The sequence below is a fragment of the Corylus avellana genome, chromosome ca11 (genome assembly GCF_901000735.1).
Source record: "Corylus avellana chromosome ca11, CavTom2PMs-1.0".
NCBI classification, from domain to species: Eukaryota; Viridiplantae; Streptophyta; class Magnoliopsida; order Fagales; family Betulaceae; genus Corylus; species Corylus avellana.
This window is the reverse complement of record NC_081551.1, coordinates 20,123,255-20,133,113: the sequence shown is the minus strand read 5'-3', so window position 1 is coordinate 20,133,113 and position 9,859 is coordinate 20,123,255. Positions and strand designations below refer to the sequence as shown.

Genomic DNA, 9,859 nt, shown 5'->3' with positions numbered 1-9,859 from the left:
CTTATATTATCTAATATTTTTCACACTCGTAAATTTTGTTTCTGCCTTCTCTTTTAATCTTACATGGAAGGTCTTTTAAACATTACATAAATATATAGAAACTCGGGGTACTTTAATTTGGCTGCTGCCTAATTTTCTTTCTCCGTTTAAGTAAAAGAAACCCTCACAATTTTTTTCACCAGAAGTCTTGGACCGAAATATAAAGACTTTTTTTGGGGTAAAAAGTGTTAAATTACTAGTTATTCAAAAAGTTTAAACTGATAGAAAGAGGTAAATTTAATCACTTAATCATTACTTTAACACAAATAAAGATAAAAATGTCACAAAATATATGTATCGTCAGGAATACAAGTCAATGAGTCAACGAATGTCCACACCTGAGACCAAAAATAAAATAAAAATATGACGTCTAACGTTGTCGTTGTGCCATCAATTTTTGTTATTTCATTATCAATTTTTAGGACAAGGGATATGTGGTGAAATCACTGTCTTCGCGTTTTATATATAAAAAATACCGGCCCCACACATTTTAATACCCTTATCGGCTATAAACGAAGTTGTTGTCAGGTAGAACTTCATCCTTAAATCCTGTATGGCCGGGCTCTCTACAAATGTGTTGACTGTGTGCCATCAGCATTAGAGAGAAAGAGATATAATATTATATAAATAATAAATATATTATTTATTTAAAATATATTATATAAGGGTAAGGCTAATTAAGGATGAATTCAAAACTCTTATTAAATATTCTTTTAAAAAAAAAAATCTTATTAAATTAATTATTATCTGATAAATCTAGTTTATAGCCTTTGAGAAGAGTAATTAAAAAAGGGAAAATGATTGTTTTTCAAACAGTGGGTTTTCGCGTCTTTATATATTGCATGCGGTTTCACCTGCTTCGGCTCATGCAGCAACCATCGTTGAGCAGAGTTCAAACTTCAAACCAGAAGTGACGAACTCAACCTCGACATGACGAAAACAACCTCATTAATACCACTTATCCACTTCTCTTTCTACACCATCTTCGTCCTCCACCTCTTCAGTCATGCAAACTCTAAACTCATCAATGCTGAAGAGCAAGCAATCCTACTCAACCTGAAGCAACACTGGCAAAACCCACAGCCTCTCCGCCACTGGACCCCATCAAACTCCGCCTCCCACTGTTCTTGGCCAGAGATCACCTGCTCCGATGGCTCAGTCACCGGAATATCCCTCCCATTCATGAATATCAACGGAACAGTCCCACCCTTCATCTGTGACCTCAACAACCTCACTGCCATTGACTTTACATTCAACTACATGACGTCTAACGGGTTCCCGAAAGCTTTCTACAACTGCTCCAAACTCGAAACCCTCGACCTCTCGCAGAACAACTTCATCGGCAAAGTTCCTGATGATATTCACTGGATGGCTGGGCTTCGCCAGCTCAACATCGGAGGCAACAGCTTCTCTGGAAACATCCCAGTATCTATCCGGCAGTTAACAGAGCTAAGGATACTTCAGCTTTTCGCGTGTCAGTTTAACGGTTCTTTCCCGCCAGAAATTGGCAACTTGTCCAATCTTGAACGTCTAGAATTGGCCTACATGACGGCAATCATGCCAGCAAGGTTGCCTTCGGAGCTCACAAAGTTGAAGAAACTCAAGTATCTTTGGGTGGCAGGCTCAAGTTTGGTAGGAGAAATCCCAAACACGATTGGAGAAATGGCCGCACTGGAGCATTTGGATTTGTCAAGGAACGATTTGAGCGGGAATATCCCAAGCGGTTTGTTTATGCTAAAGAATTTGAGTGTAGTGTACCTTTACATAAACAAATTGTCTGGGGAGATTCCTCGCTTGGTGGAGGCTTTAAATATAGATGTTCTTGACCTCTCCGAGAATAACTTGACCGGGTCAATACCCGATGATTTCGAAAGACTCACCAAATTGTCGGGTTTGGCTTTGTTTTTCAATCAATTATCTGGAAAAGTTCCATATAGCATAGGTCGTCTTCCGGGGCTGATAAATTTACAATTGTTTGACAACAATTTATCAGATACTCTACCCCCAGACCTTGGGAGATATTCTATGCTCGAAGAGTTTCGGGTGTCGTCCAATAGGTTTACTGGCCAGCTGCCACAACACTTGGGTGATAATGGAAGGTTGACAAGTGTGGAGGTTTTCAACAACAGCCTCAGTGGTCAACTGCCCAAGTCCCTTGGAAGTTGCAATAATTTGACAATTCTTAGAGTTGAGAATAATAGGTTTTCTGGGAATATTCCTAGTGGCCTATGGACATTATTCAGTTTGAGCAAGTTGGTGTTAAGCAACAATTCTTTTATAGGTGAGCTTCCTGAGAGATTGTCACGAAACCTTTCTCGATTAGAGATGAGTCACAACAAGTTTTCAGGTAAAATTCCGGCGGGAGTGTCTTCCTCGAGGTATTTGGAGTATCTTGACGCCAGCAATAACCTCTTAGATGGTACAATTCCTTTGGAACTAACAGCTCTTTCTTGTTTAACAACTCTTTTACTTGCTAACAACCAACTCTCGGGTGAAATTCCAACAAGATCCATGCCTTTCTGGGGGAATTTGACGGTGCTCAACGCTACTAATAACCTCTTGAGTGGCACAATTCCTCAAGAAATAGCAGCTCTTCCTCTGTTAACTCATCTTTTGCTTGCTAACAACCAACTCTCAGGTGAAATTCCGACAAAAGTGTCTTCCTTGAGGAATTTGGAGTATCTCGACGCCAGCAATAACCTCTTAAATGGCACAATTCCTCAAGAATTAGCAGCTCTTCCTCTGTTAACTCATCTTTTGCTTGCTAACAACCAACTCTCAGGTGAAATTCCGACAAAAGTGTCTTCCTTGAGGAATTTGGAGTATCTCGACGCCAGCAATAACCTCTTAAATGGCACAATTCCTCAAGAATTAGCAGCTCTTCCTCTGTTAACTCATCTTTTGCTTGCTAACAACCAACTCTCAGGTGAAATTCCGACAAAAGTGTCTTCCTTGAGGAATTTGGAGTATCTTGACGCCAGCAATAACCTCTTAAATGGCACAATTCCTCAAGAAATAGCAGCTCTTCCTTCTTTGACTACTCTTTTGCTTGATCAAAATCGACTCTCAGGCTCCCTTCCTTCAAACATTCTATCATGGAAATCGCTAACTATTCTAAACCTTAGTCGAAATTCAATCTCTGGACAAATTCCAGAGGAATTTGGTTCATTGCCAAGCCTTACTCATTTGGACTTGGCAGAAAACCAATTGTTTGGCGAAATTCCAATGCAATTTGGCCTCCTAGCTGGAATTGTTCTCAATCTCTCTTCCAATCATTTGACTGGGAGGATCCCATCTGGATTCCTAAGTGGTAATTATGTAAGAAGCTTCTTGAACAATCCTGGTCTCTGTGCTTCTAGCTCATCAATAAACATTGACAAATGCAATTCCAAATCAAGCAAAATTTCGGTTCAATTTCTTGTTTTGATAATATGTTCACTGATAGCAACACTTCTACTACCTTTATTCTTCGTGATCAGAGTTTTCATGAGAAGAAAGCAAGGATCGGATTTGACTGGAAGCTCACCTCATTCCACAGGCTGAATTTTATGGGATCAGACATTATGTCAGGAATGACAGAAAATAATGTGATAGGCCGTGGTGGATCAGGGATGGTATACCGTGTTGCAGTGAATCCTTCACGTGATATTGCTGCTGTGAATCCTTCATGTGAAATTGTTGCTGTGAAGAGGATTTGGGATAATGGAATTCTAGATCACAAGCTTGAAAAACAATTTCTTGCAGAAGTTAAAACACTCAGTTCAATACGACATTCCAAGATAGTGAAGTTGCTCTGTTGTATCTCCGGTGGTGATTCAAGACTTCTTGTCTACGAGTATTTGGAAAATGGTAGCTTGGATCTATGGCTGCATAGGAAGAGTGGGGCATCAAATGTCTCAGATTCAGTCCAACAAGTCAACCTGGATTGGCCTAAGAGGTTGCAGATAGCAGTTGGAGTTGCTCAGGGACTTTCCTATATGCACTATGACTGCTCACAACCCATTGTTCATCGAGATGTGAAGTCAAGCAACATCCTTTTAGATTCTGAATTTAATGCAAAAATCGCTGATTTTGGTCTTGCCAAGATGTTGATCAAGCATGCAGAATCTGCTTCAACGTCAGCTGTGGCTGGATCTTTCGGCTACATAGCTCCAGGTGTGTGACATAATCATTTCTAAGTTCTATTTTGATTAATGATTATGATGTTTGTTTCTCCATTTTTTCCATCAGCAGGAGTTTAAGTTTTGTGTTTGTTGTTAACTTGAATGCCAGAGTATGCTCAAACGGGACGAGTTAATAAGAAGATTGACGTTTATAGCTTTGGGGTCGTTCTTCTTGAACTAACAACTGGAAGAACAGCTAGTGAAGGTGATGGAAACAGATCACTTGTCCAATGGGCATGGCGACAGATTCAAGAAGACAAGCCCTTAGTTGATGTCTTGGACGAGGAGGTTAGGGAAACCCGCTACTTTGATGAAATGTGCTTTGTCTTCAAACTTGGAATCTTGTGTACATCTACAAAGCCTTCTGAAAGGCCTTCCATGAAAGAGGTTTTGAAGAATCTGCTCCGACCAAACCCAGCTCCAAATCGTGGCTCTTCAGGTCCAAATAGACTGTACAGTGGATCGGGCCAAAGGTCCAGCTGTCAAGTATGTGGCAGATTGGGCCACACAGCTTTGGTCTGCTACCACAGGTTTGACCAAACCTATCAAGCTGATGGGCCTAATCTCCCAGCTTACACTACTGCCACGTCACAACCTCCGGACCTCAATTGGTACCCAGACATCGATGCTACCCACCACGTCACCTTCGACATGAGCAACATTAATATTCACTCAGAGGAATATGATGGCTCCGATCAAATTCAAGTGGGCGATGACACCCGACTGATGCAGGAAAATCAGTAGCTAAATTATTATATATTAAATTAATGGTATTGAAATCTGAATAAGAATGAAAATAATCGGCCATAAAATTTGGAGATTATTTTCAAAATGATATCTTTTTTTCTTTCGCTACAAGAATTTTGCTTTGCCATATTTTTGTATTTTTTTTCCAAATATTTTTTGTGATACCACATTTCATAATTACTCAATAATAGCATTTAAAAATTACTTAAGTAAAAACATTATTTGTTCCATTTACAATCAATGTATAAAAAGAATTTTTCTCTCAATTTGGAAAAATTTATTGGTCATAATAGGCGTTAATTCTTGGTGCCAAAATTAATTATTGATTTATCCTGATTATATTATTTTTGAGGCTAAAGAATATAAAAAGTTGAAGAGGCCCACTTGAATAAAAGATAGAAGATAACCGTTTGAAACATTAGTAAAATAAAAAGAGGTATTTTTTTTAAAAAAAATTTAACAGAAATTTCCTCCAAACCAATCTAAGAAAATATCCTATAATTCATTTAAAAGATTAATGCTACAAGTCCCTTTTGAGTCCCTCTCCAAGAATGATGTGGCTATTAAAATCACCAAGCCCAATGTTGATTTTAATAGTCACATCGTTTTTGGAGGGACTTAAGATGGACACAAGAGGAACTTTTAAAATTACTCAATTTAAAATAGTCCAAAGTGTCTATAAACATTTAAAAGACATATTAAATTTTTAATCTCATTAATAGCAGAGACTAAATTTAATGTGCCTTTTAAATGTTTATAGATACTTAGCACTATTATTTTAAATAGGTTGGAGGATATTTCATTCAGATTGGTTTGAAGGAATTTCTGTCCTTGGGTAGAAGATATTTAGGGTTTAGGATTATCATATCTAAATATGTTTTAGGCCAGGAGTAACTTCACTTTACCCCCCTTAAATGATGCGCCATTTGCAAACACCCCTCTAATGTTTAAAACCTCTTACTTTGGTATATCAAAATTTCATTTCGTTCCAAATACCCCCTCCATTAGAATTTTCTGTTAAATCTTAACGAAGGGGTGTGGAATTCCTAAAATGGCCTCATTTTTTTTTATTATATATATATATATATATATATAACTCTTGAGCCCTGAGTTTACCGATAAATATAACTCACCCGTCATTTTATTATTATATATTTTTTTAAAAAAGTGACCATCGCGGGTCACTTGGCCGGTGACCCACCCACGGCGGTGGATCACCAAAGTGACCCTTTGTCCGAGGGGTCACCAACGGAGGGTCACTTGATTCCTAGTTTGAAAAAGCGGTCACTTTGGTGACAAAAAAAAGCCAATACTCTTTAAAAGCTACAACAATAATAATAAAAGAAAGGCTTTAATACACATGTAAAAAGATATTTGAAATAGAAATTTTATCTAAGAAGATAAATACAACAAACCCTCTAGAGGATTTATATATCGTACGCACAAAACATATATATTAAACTAGTGATAATTGTAGTCCTACACACTAATACAAAATATTTGCTTCTCTAATATTATCATACAACACAACTATCATGATCATATGCCTCCAAAATTGGATGCATCATTATTTTCTAATACCTTCTCACACTTCGAATTCTTACTTGCAACATTATTCTCTTCATAAATGAGCAGCTGGTTGCATCGAAGCAAAACTTTCAAAACCTCTTTCATGGATGGCCTCATAGAAGGCTGTCTACTTGTACAATTGATTCCCAGTTTAAAAACACAACACATTTCATCTATGTAACAGAGTTCCTTGACCTCCTCGTCCAAGGCATCAACTATAGGGTTGCCTTCTTGAATGTGTCGCCATGCCCATTCCACAAGAGATGTGTGTTCATCATCATCATAAGCTTTTCTTCCAGTAGCCAGTTCCAGAAGGATAACCCCAAAGCCATAAACGTCGATCTTCTCATTAACTCGCATTGTATGAGCATACTCTGGCGTTCAAGTTAACAACAAATACAAAACTTTTAACTCCAGCTGGTGTTCAAAACAAAAAAAAATGGAAGAAACAAAAATCACAATCAAAATAGAACTTACTAGAAATTTCTAGCTATGTCACGCACCTGGAGCTATGTAGCCGAAAGAGCCAGCTACAACTGACATTGTAGTATATTCTCCCTGCTTGATCAACATTTTGGCTAGACCAAAATCAGCAATTTTTGCATTAAACTCAGAATCTAGTAGGATGTTGCTTGACTTCACATCTCGATGAACAATGGGCTGTGAGCAGTCATGGTGCATATGGGAGAGCCCCTGAGCAGCCCCTACTGCTATTTGTAACCTCTTAGGCCAATTAAGATGGATTGAACCTGAGACTGTTGATTTTCTACTCTTCCTTTGTAACCATAGATCCAGGCTACGGTTTTCCAAATACTCATAGACAAGAAGTTTTGAATTATCACTAGAGATACAACATAGCAACGTCACTATATTGGAATGTCTAATTGAACTCAATATTTTGACTTCTGCAATAAATTCTTTTTCAAGCTTATGTTCTAGCTTTCTGCTATTCCAAATCTTCTTCACAGCAACAACTTCACATACTGGATTGACAGCAACTCGGTATACCTTCCCTGATCCACCGCAACCAATCACGTTTTTTTCTGTCAGTCTTGACAAAATGTCAGATTCTGTGAAATTCAAGCTCTGAAATGGCGTGAGCTTCCACTTCAAATCTAATTCATGCTTCCTGTTCTTGCAAATTCTTATCACTACAAATGAAGCTAATAAACCGAGTAGAACAACTATCACCAAACCTAAAATCCATGCAAGTAATTTGGATGAAGGTTTGCTTGAATTTTGGAGTTTGGAATTGCAGTTGTGAATGTTTAGTGATGGGCTATTAGCGCAGAGACGAGGATTGTTCAAGAAGCTGCTGGCATATGCATCATTTTCGAATTCATTTGGAATCCTCCCAGTCAAATGATTGGAAGAGAGATTAAGTGAAGTGAGCTTTAGGAAGCCAAGTTGCGGTGGAATTTGGCCAGAAAATTGGTTTTCTGACAAGTCCAAATCAGTAAGGCATGGTAAAGAACCGAATTCCTTTGGAATTTGTCCAGAGATTGCATTTCGGCTAAGGTTTAGAGTGGTCAGCGATTTCCATGATAGAATATTTGAAGGAAGAGAGCCTGAGAGTCGATTTTGATCCAGAAAAAGAGTAGTTAAATGAGGGAGAGCTGTTATTTCTTGAGGAATTGTGCCGTTTAAGAAGTTATTACTAGCATCAAGAACCACCAAATTCTTCGAGGAAAACATTCCTACCGGAATTTTACCCGAAAACCTGTTGTGACTTATCCTTAACATTAAAAGATTTCGTGACAATCTCTTAGGAAGCTCACCTGTAAAAGAATTGTTGCTTAACAACAACTTGCTCAAATTGAATAAGGTCCATAGGCCACTAGGAATATTCCCAGAAAACCTATTATTTTTAATGAAAACAATTCTCAAATTATTGCAATTTTCAAGCGACTTGGGTAGTTGACCACTGAGGTTGTTGTCGAAAGCTACAACTCCTACCAACCTTCCATTATCACCCAAGTGTTGTGGAAGCTGGCCAGTAAGCCTATTGGACGCCACCTGAAACTCTTCAAGCATAGAATGCCTCCCAAAGTCTGGAGACAAAGTACCTGAAAAATTGTTGCTAAACAGTTTAAGAACTATCAGTCCCGGAAGACGACTTATGCTATCTGGAATTTTTCCAGATAATTGATTGAAAAACAAACTCAGACCCGACAATTTGGTGAGTCTTCCGAAATCATCGGGTATTGTTCCAGTCAAGTTATTCTCGGAGAGATCAATAACATCCATGTTTGAAGCCTCAACCACCCGAGGAATCTCTCCGGACAATTTGTTTTTGTAAAGGTACACTATACTCAAATTTTTCGGCATAAACAAACCGCTCGGGATATTCCCGCTCAGATTGTTCATTGACAAATCCAAATGCTCCAGTGCCACCATTTCTCCAATCTTGTATGGGATTTCTCCTACCAAATTCGAACCTGCCACCCAAAGATACTTGAGTTTCTTCAACTTTGTGAACTCCGAAGGCAATGTTGTTGTGATCCCCAAAATGTAGGCCAATTCTAGTCGTTCAAGATTGGACAAGTTGCCAATTTCAGGCGGGAAAGAACCGTTAAACGGACACGCGAAAAGCTGAAGTATCCTCAGCTCTGTTAACCGCCCAATAGATGCTGGGATATTTCCGGAGAAGCTGTTGGCTCCAATGTTGAGCTTGCGAAGCCCAGCCATCCGGTGAATGTCATTGGGGAGTGTGCCGGCGAAGTAGTTCTGGGAGAGGTCGAGGTATTGGAGTTTGGAGCAGTTGTAGAGAGCTGTCGGGAACTCATTAGAGGTCATGTAGTTGTATGAAAGGTCAAGGGTTGTGAGGTTGTTGAGGTCACAGATGAAGGGTGGGACTGTTCCGGTGATATTCATGTTTTGGAGGGATATTCCGGTGACCGAGCCATCGGTATTGCAGGTGATGTTTGGCCAGGTACAGTGGGAAGAGTTTGATGAGGTACTCCAACGGCTGAGAGACTCTGGGTTTTCCCAGTGTTGCTTCAGGTTCAGTAGGATTGCTTGCTCTTGATCATTGAGCTGAGAGGTTGCATGGCTGAAGAGGAGAAGGAAGAGGCTTGTGTAGAAAGAGAAATCGATGCATTTTAGAGTTGTTTTCGTCATTAAGATCGTACAGGTGATGTGAAAAGAGCTGCTCATGCTAGAGCCATGCATACGTGAACAATATTGGGAAAAATGGCATTGAACATTCTAGGAAAGGGACTGAATGTTGATCAATGAAAGAGACACTGGGATGGGATTGAGCTGGAATGCTTTCAAAGCTATTCTTCACGTTGCCTAAGTTTTTTCTAGGCAAGGAAAAGCATTGACCTATAAATTAAGTT

The 9,859-nt window shown here is 39.0% G+C and overlaps 2 protein-coding genes and 1 pseudogene across 2 annotated transcripts in view; 2 read left to right on the top strand and 1 right to left on the bottom strand.

The window, feature by feature from the left end:
* The window catches only part of LOC132165209 (leucine-rich repeat receptor-like kinase protein CLV1B), a 3,871-nt gene extending 2,898 nt beyond the window's left edge, over positions 1–973 (top strand). Inside the window, exon 3 of the mRNA XM_059575697.1 lies at positions 912–973. Within this exon, the coding sequence (XP_059431680.1) occupies positions 912–973 (62 nt within the window). The remainder of the gene's footprint in view (positions 1–911) is intronic.
* LOC132165208 (receptor-like protein kinase 5) lies at positions 970–4,985 on the top strand (annotated as a pseudogene).
* A 1,414-nt stretch (positions 4,986–6,399) lies between these two features.
* On the bottom strand, positions 6,400–9,638 carry LOC132165207 (receptor-like protein kinase 5). The gene is made up of 2 exons (XM_059575696.1): positions 7,022–9,638; positions 6,400–6,892 (listed from the first exon to the last, which is right to left on the bottom strand). The coding sequence occupies exons 1-2, from the start codon at positions 9,636–9,638 to the stop codon at positions 6,489–6,491; spliced, it is 3,021 nt and encodes a 1,006-aa protein (XP_059431679.1). The 3' UTR covers positions 6,400–6,488.
* Positions 9,639–9,859: the final 221 nt, after the last annotated feature.

Bases quoted from the DNA above. Each gene is read 5' to 3' on its own strand.
- LOC132165207 (XM_059575696.1), bottom strand. From the start codon at position 9,638: ATGACGAAAACAACTCTAAAATGCATCGATTTCTCTTTCTACACAAGC. The intron at 6,893-7,021 runs GTGCGTGACATA...CTTGAACGCCAG, and splicing joins TTTCGGCTACATAGCTCCAG to AGTATGCTCATACAATGCGA.